The following is a 15,790-nucleotide window of genomic DNA, read 5'->3' as shown; positions in this document are numbered from 1 at the left end:
GATTTTGTTGAATTTAATTTTAATGAAATTTCCTTTCTTTCCAAATGGAATTTGACTTTAGTAAGCACTAAAGAATTTCTTAATGATTTATTAAATCTCAACAGAACTTCATTATTACAGCAGAACATTTGTTTTGCCAATTTATATATGTATATTCAGAAGACACCACTGTCTTTAGACATAAATTACATAACGTGTAGCTTCAGTTGAAAAAGATGCAGATTGCAATTGGAAAAGAACGAGGGTTCTTCATTTGCAGTGTTGATAAAATTGTTTATTCTGCCTTCTAAGGCAAATAATGTTACTTTAGATTAAATGTGTTTGAATAAGCAGTAATTGTAGTTGTCACAAATAATAATTACATTCCTTTTTAATATAGAATACTTTTTTAAATGTTGATACTTGTAATTAACCAATCTGTAGCTGCATCCAAATTATTCTTCTCGTTTTGCTTAATCTTGACTGTGAACAAGTCAATGCTTTCTTTCTTACTATGCTTAAACTACCAATGTTTTTAGTTTTAGTTGTTAAGTGTATTGTCTACTAAAGTTCCTTTTGGTATACTGAATCTGCTGAATTATACCAAAGGCCCCTTAAAAGTAGCTAGTTTGTCCTTTTTTTGTAGATCGACTAGTAATATTTTTAAAAATAAATTCAAAACAAAGGGTTGTCATAACTGAAAGTGAAGTTGTACTCATAAATGATCTATTTTGTATATTCAGAAATGCCACATGCATATGGTTATTGGCTATCGTAAAGTCAAGTAAGGAAACCTTTATGTATCTGAAAATCTCTAAAGACTTAAAGGTATTACCTGGAACACTTCAGAACGTTTCCTGTACGTGCAAATACGCTCATAAAATATGCTCTTTTTTTTTTCAAATCCATTTTATAACCCATTTCCCTATACATTATTTTACTGCCATTTGTGCAGTAGCATAGACAAAGCATAGGATGGAACCAGTTGGAAACAGCCTTTTATTTTTGTTCTGGTTCAGAGTCTGGTAAAAAGGCTACTTTCTATGATCTTAGAATTCCGACCAATAACAGTGTATCATATATTATATCTTTCTTATGCATTCACAGGATATTCAGAAAAGGTAGGCTCTACAATCAAGTTCATAGCATTTAAAGGCATTGGAATTTATGTGCAACAATATCTAATATGCTCAACACATTTTGGCAAATGCATATAAAATATAAAAAGGAGTTCCTGAGGAAGGCTGTGAGCATTTCCATATTCTAAATTTGTAATATGAGCGTGAACAGCAAGCTATTAGCACTCTCTGCACTATCCATTAAATGTACAGTGAACGCCCCAAAAATTGGCCATATTAGGATGCTTTGGTTAAAATATGTAACCAACCAACAATATTTAATATTTAATCAACCAGATTGTGCATTATTCTTTGTGCAAGGCTGAGCTTAAGATAAAGGATCCTCTCCATTTGGAACCTAGGCCTATATAAACCAATGAAATCATTTTGGGCATGTCTTCTACTGAGTGATGTGGAGTTCACCAACTTATCTCTTTGTGGGTAATGTCATAATGATCACTATTTTCAGCCATTTGGATAATAGCGAAGTATACCATTTATGTCATATTGCCAGCCTTATGTTATTACTGTTACCATTAAAGAGAATCACTACATGCTCATAGACAATAAGTACTCTATTGACGAGGCACAGTTTTGTTGTAAAATCTAGCAATAATTCATAAAGAAGGTTTGAACAGCAATGTTTGCTTTTATTTAGGTATTTATATTTAAAAAAAAAATATTTATTGTGCAAATCTCGTTTTCTAACATTTTCCATTATTTTGTTATTGTTTTAGCTCTTTTCTTTGTACAGTTATTTGTATTTGAACAAATAGTTTCTCTTGTAAAATTATATTATTACTTAAATTAGGTCTCAGAGACTTATCACCTCCGCCGCTGAATCTGAAACGCCTTAGTAGAGAAACATTGGCGATAGAGCCCATACTGATTATTATATCTCCTGGAGCTGATCCATCTCAGGAGCTACAGGAACTCGCCAGTGCAGAAATTGGCAGAGAACTTTATCATGAAGTAGGTGCAACATGCAAGATTGATGCCTTTTGTTGTTATTTTTAATTTGTTTATGTCTGATTTGTTCTGTTTTTATCTTGTTAAAACAAAATCTGTTACAAAATGTGCAAGTATTGTAATTTAGAAGTTGGGATATTATTTGGGATTAAACCTTCCTATTATAATGATATGTGCATTTATTTGTTTTATAATGAATACAATTTAGTATGAATATATGGTTAAAGGGCATGATGCCCAAAAGTTGAAACACTTGAAAGTGTTGCAGTATTGCTGTAAAAAGCTGACTAGAAAATATCACCTGAACATCTCTATGTAAAAAAGGAAGATGTTTTACCTCAAAATGTCTTAAATATTCACACCCCATTGTAATGGACTTTACGCTGCCAGTCAGTATGCCTTTCCTGTGACTTGCAAGGGAACATGCCTCATGGACACTCATGTTATTTACCTATTCAGTTTAAGGTAGTTTACTATGAAAACGCATGAGATCACAGTAAAACAGTTCATGACCTCAGCACTGCTAATGCTGATTGGCTGCTGTTCATTTCTTCCTCTTTTTTCATTTTTATCTGCAGCTGGGCAGTAACTGAAAGATAACTTTTTACAGAACACTTACTCTAATGAGCTGAGAAAATTGTGAGGTAAAATATCTTCCCATTTTACATAGAGATGTTCAGGGTATATTTTCCTGTCAACTTTTTACACTTATGCTGCATTACTTTAAAGTGATTTAGCATATGAGTATTATGTCCCTTTATATGGACATATAACCCCAAATTTTTCTTTCATGCTTCAGATAGAGCATACAATTTTAAACAACTTTTCAATTTACTTATTTTATCAAAGTTGGTTAATTTTCTTGGTATCCTTTGTTAAAGCTGAACACATCGGGTGAGCCAATGACAAGAGGGTATATGTGCAGCCACCAACAGCAACAAGCACCCAGTTATGCATTGCTGCTCCTGAGCCTTCCTTAGTATGATTTTCAACAAAGGATACCAAGAGAATGAGGCAAATTAGATATTAAAGTTAAATTGAGAAGCTGTTTAAAATTGTATGTCCCATCTGTATAATGAAAGTGTAATTGTGACTTCATACTGCTCCAGTGTAATCACTGTAATGTCAATACAGATGGTGTCAACAATACTAAACACCTCTTGCTTTTTTTTTACCTTTGTCCAATCTTTCAAAAAACTTCTTCTGTATTCTATATTTGAATGCTGCAAATTGCATAGACCAGCTACTGGTTTCCAGCATTTGAAGAAAACTTTGTTTATAGAATTTACTTTTCTGAGCATGAGGGAAGCACAATTTTTACACAAAAGCAAAAGGTGTTTAAATTTCCCTTTATTTTCACATCATAGGGTAAGATTGTGTGTGTATATATATATATATATATATATATATATATATATATATATACATATATACATATATATATATATATATATATATATATACATATATATATAGACATACATACTAACATATATACATATTTTTTTTTCTATTGTAGGTAGCGATGGGTCAAGGTCAAGCCGATCTTGCTATACAGACACTACGGGAATGTGCTCGGGAAGGAGAATGGCTTTGCTTAAAGAATATGCATCTTGTCATTTCTTGGCTACCAGTCTTGGAAAAGGCAAGCAAACTGGTTTCATTTTAAGTATTTTTTATTGTTATAGAATATCTATTGTCATCATTTTGCTTCACATTTAATTAAATAATTCTCAGTATGATGTGGCATATTACAGGATAATTGGGATTTATTGTTATGTTTTCTAAAAGAAAGGCCCTCCGGCTATGGCAGTTGTTGTTTTGAATATACCAGAAATTGAAATTTCCTGGTCATGAACATAGTTTATACCATGTCAAACACAGCCATATAACATTAAATGAAGCAGTAATTTATTCATGCCATCCAAACTAAAGAAAGATAATTTTGTATGTAATTAGTTTTTAGTGTGTCATTGTATTAAAAGTTAGTTTATAAACATATTAATTGGCTCTAGGAAATCCAGAGCAGAGCCAAGGTTTTCTGCCAAGGACACCTGATATATTGGTGCAAGAATATTTTCCCACACCATTCCACATGAAGTTTTTAAAACACTGTTTTACAGTAATACAGTGAAACACATGATGTTATACACAGTCATACACACTGTCACATTCTTAAATATATACTTTGTGTCATATTCATACAGTTATACACAATATCACGTGCACAGTTATGCACATGCACGCACAATGTCACACAATTCAGTTCATAAGTTATAATGAAAGTCCCTACTGGTGATCCCAGTTGAAAATAATGATTGGATGGAGTGTAGGTAAAAGAGTTAATGGAGAGTGGGACAAGAGCTGCTGAGGAAAGCTCAGTTCAAATGCTTTTTCAAGGTAAGACATCTGTAAAAGCTTATGGCAGCAAAAAAATGGAGGGAAACTTAAATGTTTAGCAGCAGCAGCTGTCCTTGTGTGCACCTCAGGTACCAGCTTATACAACTAAAAAATTTTTGTTTTTAAAAGTATTGTTCGAAATTGTTTAAATTAGTTGGATTGCAGTTTTCATTTATAAGAAGGTGGGGGTCCAGAAGACATCACATGTGGGATTACACATCATTCCTCTAGGATTAGGCAAAAACACCTCAATGAGCTTTAATCCTTCCCACTCTCCCAGAATCCTTTAGTCAGTTTTTCCTTCAAGATGAGGTGTATTCAGAAGTGCCAAGCTTCATCTTGAATGATAGGGGTTCTCTAAACAATGTGAGACCCATTCCCCCCCAGAGTGCCTCCTGGACTTAGGAGAAGACAAGAGTTCAGCCAGGCATTGGGAATCTTCTACCAGTATCGAGATGTTACATTTATCTGCCAATCCCCTGGTCTACAGTGTACTGCTCTTTGTGAGATCCTTGGCACTGTGTTTGCACTGCCTTGGATGGACCCTTCTTTCTGCTTCTGTGGTAGCACTGCAGAGGAAGTAGCTTAGTCAAAATTAATCTTTCACAATTTAGATAGAGCATACAATTTAAGCAACTTTCCAAATTATTTCTATTTTCTAATTTGCTTTGTATTCTTTGGACTGGGAGCTAAGCTCCCAGTAGTGCATTGCTGCTTCTTCAACAAAGGATACCAAAAGAATTAGGCAAATTTAATAATATATATAAGTAAACTGGAAAGTTGTTAAAAAAGGAAATTGAAAGAAAAAAATTGGGCTTTATGTCCCTTTTAAACCTTCCACAGCCCACCGGCTATTAGCATGAACATGTATTTTTGTGTTTTCAAATAACCTGGAGACCTGTATACACACACACACCACACACTTTGCTAAGCAGGTTGGGCACATTTAGGCATGTTTAATTTTGCACTAATTTTGATGCACCTGTCATTTTAAGAATAGAGACCAGTTTTTGTGCTCTCCAGTGTTACCACAGACTTTAAGGCAGTTGCTCTCTCTTCATCTGCACTAAAAATAGATTATTCCCCACCAGGAAACAGATTTTTAACACTCACCAGTAGTACTGGTGCGCTAAGAATTCATGTTGGCTTGCTTTTTAGCTTCAATACTTCCCTTCTCTGACATGTCAGGAGAAGCTTTCCTTTACCTGTGGAGATGGTGAGAGTACTTCCTCTTATCAGAGCTTAACAATTTAATTTATTTAGTATTTTTCATTCCTTTTGTTGTTATTGCTGGGACTTTGTTAATCTTAGTTTCTGATGAACTACTGTACTTGACTGTATTAACCTTAAGGGTTGCTAATTTTTTCTTTTGTGCCTTGCATTCTTTTATCTACCTTAAATGTTTCCACAGTTCTGCTCTGTGCCCTTTACTCTGCTTTGCTGTGCTTAACTATCTCCTTAAAGGGATAGTTAACACCAAAAATGTTATTGTTTATAAAGATAGATAATCCCTTTTTCTTTTGCAAAGATATGACAAGTCAACGGATTTCATCCTTACTTGTGGGATATTAACCTCCTGCTAAAAGGAAGTGGCAAAGAGCACAACAGCAGAGCTGTATATATAGCCCCTCCCCTTCCCCTCCACCCTCAGTCATTCTCTTTGCCTGTGTTATACTAGGAAGACATGGTAAAGTGAGGTGTTAGTTTTAGTTTCTTCAATCAAGAAGTTTTTTTATTTTAAATGGTACTATTTTCCTCAGGGGGATATGGAAGACGATTTCTGTCCTGAGGTTTGATGATCTTAGCATTTGTAACTAAGATCCACGCTGGTTCCCACAAGACTTCTGAAGGTAACACATGAGGCATCTTCAGTGTGGAGACCGGTTTCATGCTACAAGCAGCATTAAGGTATGTGCAGCCTTTTTTTTCTGAGGAGACTTGGTGTATCAGAACTGGCTGGCATTATTTCCCTGTATGGGAATGTGGGGTAAGTAATAAAACCTATTTTAATAAGAGGGGTGTTACTGGAGTCCCTATATTATATTTATCATTAGTTGATATTTGGGCATTATGTGACATGGGAGACAATATAAAAAACAATGTTTTATGTTTTTTATTTTTGGCACTTATAACTTATTGTTTTTATGCTTGAGGGTTGTAATTGTGTGTGTATTTTTACTTTAGTGCAAAACCGCATTCCCATGCGGTGTTGTTTGGGCCTACTCCGACTTTTGACCTTAAGGGGCGGAGCCTATATTGGCACACTTTCTTCAGGCTTAGCAGCAGCAAACAGTAACTCAGTGGCTCCTGGACTGTGTAGCTGGTCTGAAGGGTTGGAAACTTGATTCGAAGTACCCTTGGGGCAGGTAGGCGCCACAGCAGAGCTGTGGCGAGGTGCAGAGGGTATTTTTATCTTTTGACTACATGTTGATATAAGTACTTCTAAAGCTTTTTTCTCTTGTAAGGTGTATCCAGTCCACGGATCATCCATTACTTGTGGGATATTCTCCTTCCCAACAGGAAGCTGCAAGAGGATCACCCACAGCAGAGCTGTCTATATAGCTCCTCCCCTAACTGCCACTCCCAGTCATTCTCTTGCAGCTCTCGACAAAAAAGGAAGTAGCTAGAGAGATGTGGTGTTTATTTAGTTTATCTTCAATCAAAAGTTTGTTATTTTCAAATGGTACCGGAGTTGTACTGTTTTAGCCTCAGGCAGAAAGTTGAAGAAGAGTCTGTCTGTGGTTTTTGATGATCTTAGCAGGTTGTAACTAAGATCCATTGCTGTTCTCACACATAACTGAAGAGGTGAGGTAACTTCAGCTGGGGGAATGGCGTGCAGGGTCTCCTGCTATGAGGTATGTGCAGTTTAAATTTTTCTAGAGAAATGAATATGCTAGAAAATGCTGTTAATACCGGATTTATGTAAGGTAATCCTGATTACAGTGATTTAATAATGACTAGTATCATGCTTGCTGTAAAAGGTAATATTCTTATTACTTTCTCACATTACTGAAAATAAGATAACGTTTGCTGGAAGTGTTTAAACGTTTTTTTTTTACATATTGGTGATAAAACTTTATTGGGGCCCAGTTTTTTCCACATGGCTGGCTAGATTTTGCCTAGGGATAGTTTTTTATGGCCCTCTCACTGTGAGTACAGGTTGGGAGGGGCCTAATTTCAGGCCTAAATCGTGCAGTAGTTTTTGCAGCTTGAGACTTCCAGCTTCCCTGAAGGAGTCCCCTGAACACTTAGGACCTCTACAAAGGGTTTTTGTGCCTTCAAAAGTCGTTGTATGGGCAGGTAGGGCCACAGCAGAGCTGTGGCAGTTTGTTGTGACTGTTAAAAAACGTTTATATCGTTTTTTTGATCCGGTTTTGAAACTAAGGGGTTAATCATCCATTTGCAAGTGGTTGCAATGCTCTGTTAGTCTATTATACACACTGTAAAAATTTCGTAAGATTTACTGCTTTTTATCACTGTTTTTCAATTTCTGACAAAATTTGTTTCTCTTAAAGGCACAGTACCGTTTTTATTTTTTGCTTGTTTACATTTATCAAAGTGTTTTCCAAGCTTGCTGGTCTCATTGCTAGTCTGTTTAAACATGTCTGACATAGAGGAAACTCCTTGTTCATTATGTTTAGAAGCCATTGTGGAACCCCCTCTTAGAATGTGTATCAAATGTACTGATTTTACTTTAAGTTATAAAGATCATATTCTGTCTTTAAAAGATTTATCACCAGAGGAAATTGACAAGGGGGAAGTTATGCCGACTAACTCGCCCCACGTGTCAGAACCTTTTACTCCCGCTCAAGGGACTCCCGTTCAAGTGGCGCCAAGTACATCTAGCGCGCCCATGGCGTTTACTTTACAAGACATGGTGGCAGTTATGGATCATACCCTTACAGCGGTATTGTCTAAACTACTAGGGTTACAAGCAAAGCGAGACAGCTCTGGGACTAGAAAAAATACAGAGCTCTCTGACGCTTTAGTAGCTATGTCTGATATCCCCTCACAATATGCAGAAGCTGAGGCAGGAAAGCTTCTTTCTGTGGGTGATTTTTCTGACTCAGGGAAGATGCTTCAACCTGATTCTGATATGTCTACATTTAAATTTAAGCTTGAACACCTCCACGTGTTGCTCAGGGAGGTTTTAGCTACTCTGGATGACTGTGACACCATTATAGTGCCAGAGAAATTGTGTAGATTGGATAAATACTATGCAGTGCCTGTTTACACTGATGTTTTTCCAATACCTAAAAGGTTTTCAGAAATTATTACTAAGGAATGAGATAGACCAGGTGTACCGTTCTCTCCCCCTCCTATTTTTAAGAAAATGTTTCCAATAGATGCCACTACCGGGACTTATGGCAAACGGTCCCTAAGGTGGAGGGAGCAGTTTCTACCCTAGCTAAGGGTACAACTATTCCCGTCAAGGACAGTTGTGCTTTCCTAGATCCAATGGATAAAAAGTTAGAGGGTTACCTTAAGAAAATGTTTATTCAACAAGGTTTTATTATCCAGCCTCTTGGATGCATTGCCCCGGTCACTGCTGCTGCGGCCTTCTGGTTTGAGTCTCTGGAAGAGGCTTTACAGGTAGAAACTCCATTGGATGATATACTTGACAAGCTTAAAGTGCTTAAGCTAGCCAATTCATTTGTTTCTGACGCCGTTTGGGTTAGCTACGACACCAAGAATCTTTACGAAGGTTCTGGGGTCACTTCTGGCGGTCCTAAGGCCGCGGGGCATAGCAGTAGCCCCTTACTTAGACGACATTCTGATACAGGCGTCGAATTTCCAAATTGCCAAGTCCCATACGGACATTGTTCTGGCATTCCTGAGGTCTCGTGGGTGGAAAGTGAACGAAAAGAAGAGTTCTCTATCCCCTCTCACAAGAGTTTCCTTCCTGGGAACTCTGATAGATTCTGTAGAAATGAGGATTTACCTGACAGAGGACAGGTTGTCAAAACTTCTAAATTCCTGCCGTGTTCTTTATTATACTTCTCGCCCTTCGGTGGCTCAGTGTATGGAAGTAATCGGCGTAATGGTAGCGGCAATGGACATAGTTCCGTTTGCCCGCCTACATCTCAGACCGCTGCAACTCTGCATGCTCAGTCAGTGGAATGGGGATTACACAGATTTGTCCCCTCTACTAAATCTGGATCAAGAGACCAGGGATTCTCTTCTCTGGTGGCTATCTCGGGTCCATCTGTCCAAAGGCATGACCTTCCGCAGGCCAGATTGGACAATAGTAACAACAGATGCCAGCCTTTTGGGCTGGGGTGCAGTCTGGAACTCTCTGAAGGCTCAGGGGTTGTGGACTCAGGAGGAGGCACTCCTTCCAATAAACATTCTGGAACTAAGAGCGATATTCAATGCTCTTCAGGTTTCAAAGATAATTCAATGGGCAGAGATTCACTCTTGCCATCTATCAGCTATCCATATCCCAGGAGTAGAGAACTGGGAGGCAGATTTTCTAAGTAGTCAGACTTTTCATCCGGAGAAGTGGGAGCTCCATCCGGAGGTGTTTGCACAGTTGATTCAACGTTGGGGCAAACCAGAACTGGATCTCATGGCGTCTCGCCAGAATGCCAAGCTTCCTTGTTACGGATCCAGGTCCAGGGATCCCAAGGCAGTGCTGATAGATGCTCTAGCAGCGCCTTGGTCCTTCAACCTGGCTTATGTGTTTCCACCGTTCCCTCTTCTCTCGTCTGATTGCCAAGATCAAACAGGAGAGAGCATCGGTAATTTTGATAGCACCTGCGTGGCCACGCAGGACTTGGTATGCAGATCTGGTGGACATGTCCTCCTTTACACCATGGACTCTGCCTCTGAGGCAGGACCTTCTACTTCAGGGTCCTTTCAACCATCCAAATCTAATTTCTCTGCGGCTGACTGCTTGGAGATTGAACGCTTGATTTCTCCTACATTGGTGTGTCCGGTCCACGGCTTCATCCTTACTTGTGGGATATTCTCATTCCCTACAGGAATTGGCAAAGAGAGCACAACAGCAGAGCTGTCCATATAGCTCCCCCTCTAGCTCCGCCCCCCAGTCATTCTCTTTGCCGCTCTGAACAAGTAGCATCTCCACGGGGGTGGTAAAGAGTATGTGGTGTTAGTTGTAGTTTTTTATTTCTTCTATCAAGAGTTTGTTATTTTAAAATAGTGCCGGTTTGTACTATTTACTCTGCAGCAGAAAGTGATGAAGATTTCTGTTGAGAGGAGTATAATTTTAGCACCAGTAACTAAAATCCATTGCTGTTCCCACGCAGGACTGTTGAAACCAGAGAACATCAGTTGGGGGGAACAGTTTGCAGGTTTAACTGCTTCAGGTATGATCAGTCATTTTTCTAACAAGATCATGTAATGCTAGAAGACTGTCAGAAATTCCCACTGGGATAGGTTAGCCATTTTTTCTTAGACTCTGTATAAAAGGATGGCTTATATTTAGGGCTCTATGCTGGTTGACACTATTGTGGGCTTTAAAATCGATTGCTTTTTAGCATGTTTTTCACTATAAATAAGGTAAAGGCTCCAGGGGAAGCTGGGGCTAGTACTGTAGTGTGTTAACCGGTTAATAACTGTTATTAGCTCCGGTTTGGGCATTAAGGGGTTAATTGGTCTGAAAATTTGTGTGCAATCTTTTCAAAGCATTAAGGCTCTGTGGTGAAAATTTCATTAAAATCTTGGTCGGTGGATGTGTCGTCCAAAACAAAATTGCTTACTATTCCTTTCAAGGGTAAGACCCTATTCGGGCCAGAATTGAAAGAGATTATTTCAGACATCACTGGGGGAAAGCCATGCCCTTCCACAGGATAGACCTTTCAAAGCTCCTAGCTCTACAGCCTCTAGACAAGAGGGTAACCCTTCCCAGCCCAAACCAGCATGGAAACCATTGCAAGGCTGGAACAAGGGGAAACAGGCCAAGAAGCCTGCTGCTGCTACCAAATCAGCATGGAAGGATAGCCCCCGATCCGGGACCAGATCTGGTAGGGGGCAGACTCTCTCTCTTTGCTCAGGCTTGGGCAAGAGATGTCCTAGACCCCTGTGCTTTAGAGATTGTCTCTCAGGGGTATCTCCTAGAATTAAAGGACCTTCCTCCAAAGGGAAGGTTTCACATGTCTCGCTTGTCTTTAGACCAGACAAAGAGACGGGCATTCTTACATTGCGTAGAAGACCTTTTAAAAATGGGAGTGGTACACCCAGTTCCAAAAGCAGAACAAGGACTGGGTTTTTACTCAAACCTGTTTGTAGTTCCCAAAAAGGAGGGAACGTTCAGGCCAATTCTGGACTTAAAGATCCTAAACAAATTCCTCAGAGTTCCATCATTCAAAATGGAAACAATTCAAACAATTTTACCAATGATCCAGGAGGGTCAATACATGACTACCGTGGACCTAAAGGATGCATACCTGCATTTTCCGATCCACAAAGTTCACCATCAGTTCCTAAGGTTCGCCTTCCTGGACAAGCATTATCAGTTTGTGGCTCTTCCCTTCGGATTGGCCACTGCTTCAAGAATTTTTACAAAGGTGTTAGGATCCCTTCTAGCAGTGCTAAGGCCAAGGGGCATTGCGGTAGCACCTTACCTAGACGACATCTTAATTCAGGCGTCGTCCTTCCACAAAGCGAAGGCTCATACGGATATTGTTCTAGCCTTTCTAAGGTCTAACAGGTGGAAGGTGAACGTAGAAAAAAGTTCTCTGTCCCCGGTCACAAGGGTTCCCTTCCTGGGAACAATAATAGTCTGGGTAGAAATGAAAATCTTTCTGACGGAAGTCAGGAAGTCAAAACTTTCAAATGCTTGTCGAGTTCTTCATGCCATTTCTCAGCCTTCTGTGGCTCAGTGCATGGAGGTAATCGGTCTAATGGTTGCGGCAATGGACATAGTCCCTTTCTCCAACATAGGTGTGTCCGGTCCACGGCGTCATCCTTACTTGTGGGATATTCTCTTCCCCAACAGGAAATGGCAAAGAGCCCAGCAAAGCTGGTCACATGATCCCTCCTAGGCTCCGCCTACCCCAGTCATTCTCTTTGTCGTTGTACAGGCAACATCTCCACGGAGATGGCTTAGAGTTTTTTAGTGTTTAACTGTAGTTTTTATTATTCAATCAAGAGTTTGTTATTTTGAAATAGTGCTGGTATGTACTATTTACTCAGAAACAGAAAAGAGATGAAGATTTCTGTTTGTATGAGGAAAATGATTTTAGCAACCGTAACTAAAATCCATGGCTGTTCCACACAGGACTGTTGAGAGCAATTAACTTCAGTTGGGGGAACAGTGTGCAGTCTCTTGCTGCTTGAGGTATGACACATTCTAACAAGACGATGTAATGCTGGAAGCTGTCATTTTCCCTATGGGATCCGGTAAGCCATGTTTATTACGATCATAAATAAGGGCTTCACAAGGGCTTATTAAGACTGTAGACTGTTTCTGGGCTAAATCGATTCATTATTAACACATATTTAGCCTTGAGGAATCATTTTATCTGGGTATTTTGATATAATAATATCGGCAGGCACTGTATTAGACACCTTATTCCTTAGGGGCTTTCCCAAAGCTTAAGCAGAGCCTCATTTTCGCGCCGGTGTGGCGCACTTGTTTTTGAGAGGCATGGCATGCAGTCGCATGTGAGAGGAGCTCTGATACTTAGAAAAGACTTTCTGAAGGCGTCATTTGGTATCGTATTCCCCTTTGGGCTTGGTTGGGTCTCAGCAAAGCAGATACCAGGGACTGTAAAGGGGTTAAAGTTTAAAACGGCTCCGGTTCCGTTATTTTAAGGGTTAAAGCTTCCAAATTTGGTGTGCAATACTTTTAAGGCTTTAAGACACTGTGGTGAAAATTTGGTGAATTTTGAACAATTCCTTCATGTTTTTTCGCAATTGCAGTAATAAAGTGTGTTCAGTTTAAAATTTAAAGTGACAGTAACGGTTTTATTTTAAAACGTTTTTGTACTTTGTTATCAAGTTTATGCCTGTTTAACATGTCTGAACTACCAGATAGACTGTGTTCTGAATGTGGGGAAGCCAGAATTCCTATTCATTTAAATAAATGTGATTTATGTGATAATGACAATGATGCCCAAGATGATTCCTCAAGTGAGGGGAGTAAGCATGGTACTGCATCATTCCCTCCTTCGTCTACACGAGTCTTGCCCACTCAGGAGGCCCCTAGTACATCTAGCGCGCCAATACTCCTTACTATGCAACAATTAACGGCTGTAATGGATAATTCTGTCAAAAACATTTTAGCCAAAATGAACCCTTGTCAGCGTAAGCGTGGCTGCTCTGTTTTAGATACTGAAGAGCATGACGACGCTGATATTAATATCTCTGAAGGGCCCCTAACCCAGTCTGATGGGGCCAGGGAGGTTTTGTCTGAGGGAGAAATTACTGATTCAGGGAACATTTCTCAACAGGCTGAACCTGATGTGATTGCATTTAAATTTAAGTTGGAACATCTCCGCATTCTGCTTAAGGAGGTATTATCCACTCTGGATGATTGTGAAAAGTTGGTCATCCCAGAGAAACTATGTAAAATGGACAAGTTCCTAGAGGTGCCGGGGCTCCCAGAAGCTTTTCCTATACCCAAGCGGGTGGCGGACATTGTTAATAAAGAATGGGAAAGGCCCGGTATTCCTTTCGTCCCTCCCCCCATATTTAAAAAATTGTTTCCTATGGTCGACCCCAGAAAGGACTTATGGCAGACAGTCCCCAAGGTCGAGGGAGCGGTTTCCACTTTAAACAAACGCACCACTATACCCATAGAGGATAGTTGTGCTTTCAAAGATCCTATGGATAAAAAATTAGAAGGTTTGCTTAAAAAGATGTTTGTTCAGCAGGGTTACCTTCTACAACCAATTTCATGCATTGTCCCTGTCGCTACAGCCGCATGTTTCTGGTTCGATGAGCTGATAAAGACGCTCGATAGTGATTCTCCTCCTTATGAGGAGATTATGGACAGAATCAATGCTCTCAAATTGGCTAATTCTTTCACCCTAGACGCCACTTTGCAATTGGCTAGGTTAGCGGCTAAGAATTCTGGGTTTGCTATTGTGGCGCGCAGAGCGCTTTGGTTGAAATCTTGGTCGGCTGATGCGTCTTCCAAGAACAAGCTACTAAACATTCCTTTCAAGGGGAAAACGCTGTTTGGCCCTGACTTGAAAGAGATTATCTCTGATATCACTGGGGGTAAGGGCCACGCCCTTCCTCAGGATCGGCCTTTCAAGGCAAAAAATAGACCTAATTTTCGTCCCTTTCGTAAAAACGGACCAGCCCAAAGTGCTACGTCCTCTAAGCAAGAGGGTAATACTTCTCAAGCCAAGCCAGCTTGGAGACCAATGCAAGGCTGGAACAAGGGAAAGCAGGCCAAGAAACCTGCCACTGCTACCAAGACAGCATGAAATGTTGGCCCCCGATCCGGGACCGGATCTGGTGGGGGGCAGACTCTCTCTCTTCGCTCAGGCTTGGGCAAGAGATGTTCTGGATCCTTGGGCGCTAGAAATAGTCTCCCAAGGTTATCTTCTGGAATTCAAGGGACTTCCCCCAAGGGGGAGGTTCCACAGGTCTCAGTTGTCTTCAGACCACATAAAAAGACAGGCGTTCTTACATTGTGTAGAAGACCTGTTAAAAATGGGAGTGATTCATCCAGTTCCATTAAGAGAACAAGGGATGGGGTTCTACTCCAATCTGTTCATAGTTCCCAAAAAAGAGGGAACGTTCAGACCAATCTTAGATCTCAAGATCTTAAACAAGTTTCTCAAGGTTCCATCGTTCAAGATGGAAACCATTCGAACTATTCTTCCTTCCATCCAGGAAGGTCAATTCATGACCACGGTGGATTTAAAGGATGCGTATCTACATATTCCTATCCACAAGGAACATCATCGGTTCCTAAGGTTCGCATTCCTGGACAAACATTACCAGTTCGTGGCGCTTCCTTTCGGATTAGCCACTGCTCCAAGGATTTTCACAAAGGTACTAGGGTCCCTTCTAGCTGTGCTACGACCAAGGGGCGTTGCGGTAGTACCTTACTTGGACGACATTCTGATTCAAGCGTCGTCCCTTCCTCAAGCAAAGGCTCACACGGACATCGTCCTGGCCTTTCTCAGATCTCACGGATGGAAAGTGAACGTGGAAAAGAGTTCTCTATCCCCGTCAACAAGGGTTCCCTTCTTGGGAACAATTATAGACTCCTTAGAAATGAGGATTTTTCTGACAGAGGTCAGAAAAACAAAACTTCTAGACTCTTGTCGGATACTTCATTCCGTTCCTCTTCCTTCCATAGCTCAGTGCATGGAAGTGATCGGGTTGATGGTAGCGGCAAT

The 15,790-nt window shown here is 40.0% G+C and overlaps 1 protein-coding gene across 1 annotated transcript in view; it reads left to right on the top strand.

Annotated features, from left to right (window-relative positions):
* DYNC2H1 (dynein cytoplasmic 2 heavy chain 1) overlaps window positions 1-15,790 on the top strand; it is a 1,178,830-nt gene that overhangs the window by 844,588 nt on the left and 318,452 nt on the right. Inside the window, exons 74-75 of the mRNA XM_053705582.1 lie at window positions 1,909-2,073; window positions 3,590-3,711. Of these exons, the coding sequence (XP_053561557.1) occupies window positions 1,909-2,073; window positions 3,590-3,711 (287 nt within the window). The remainder of the gene's footprint in view (window positions 1-1,908; window positions 2,074-3,589; window positions 3,712-15,790) is intronic.

The sequence above is a fragment of the Bombina bombina genome, chromosome 3, assembly GCF_027579735.1.
Source record: "Bombina bombina isolate aBomBom1 chromosome 3, aBomBom1.pri, whole genome shotgun sequence".
Taxonomy (NCBI): domain Eukaryota; kingdom Metazoa; phylum Chordata; class Amphibia; order Anura; family Bombinatoridae; genus Bombina; species Bombina bombina.
Note: the sequence above shows the minus strand (reverse complement) of the source record. Positions and strands in the feature narration are given on the sequence as shown.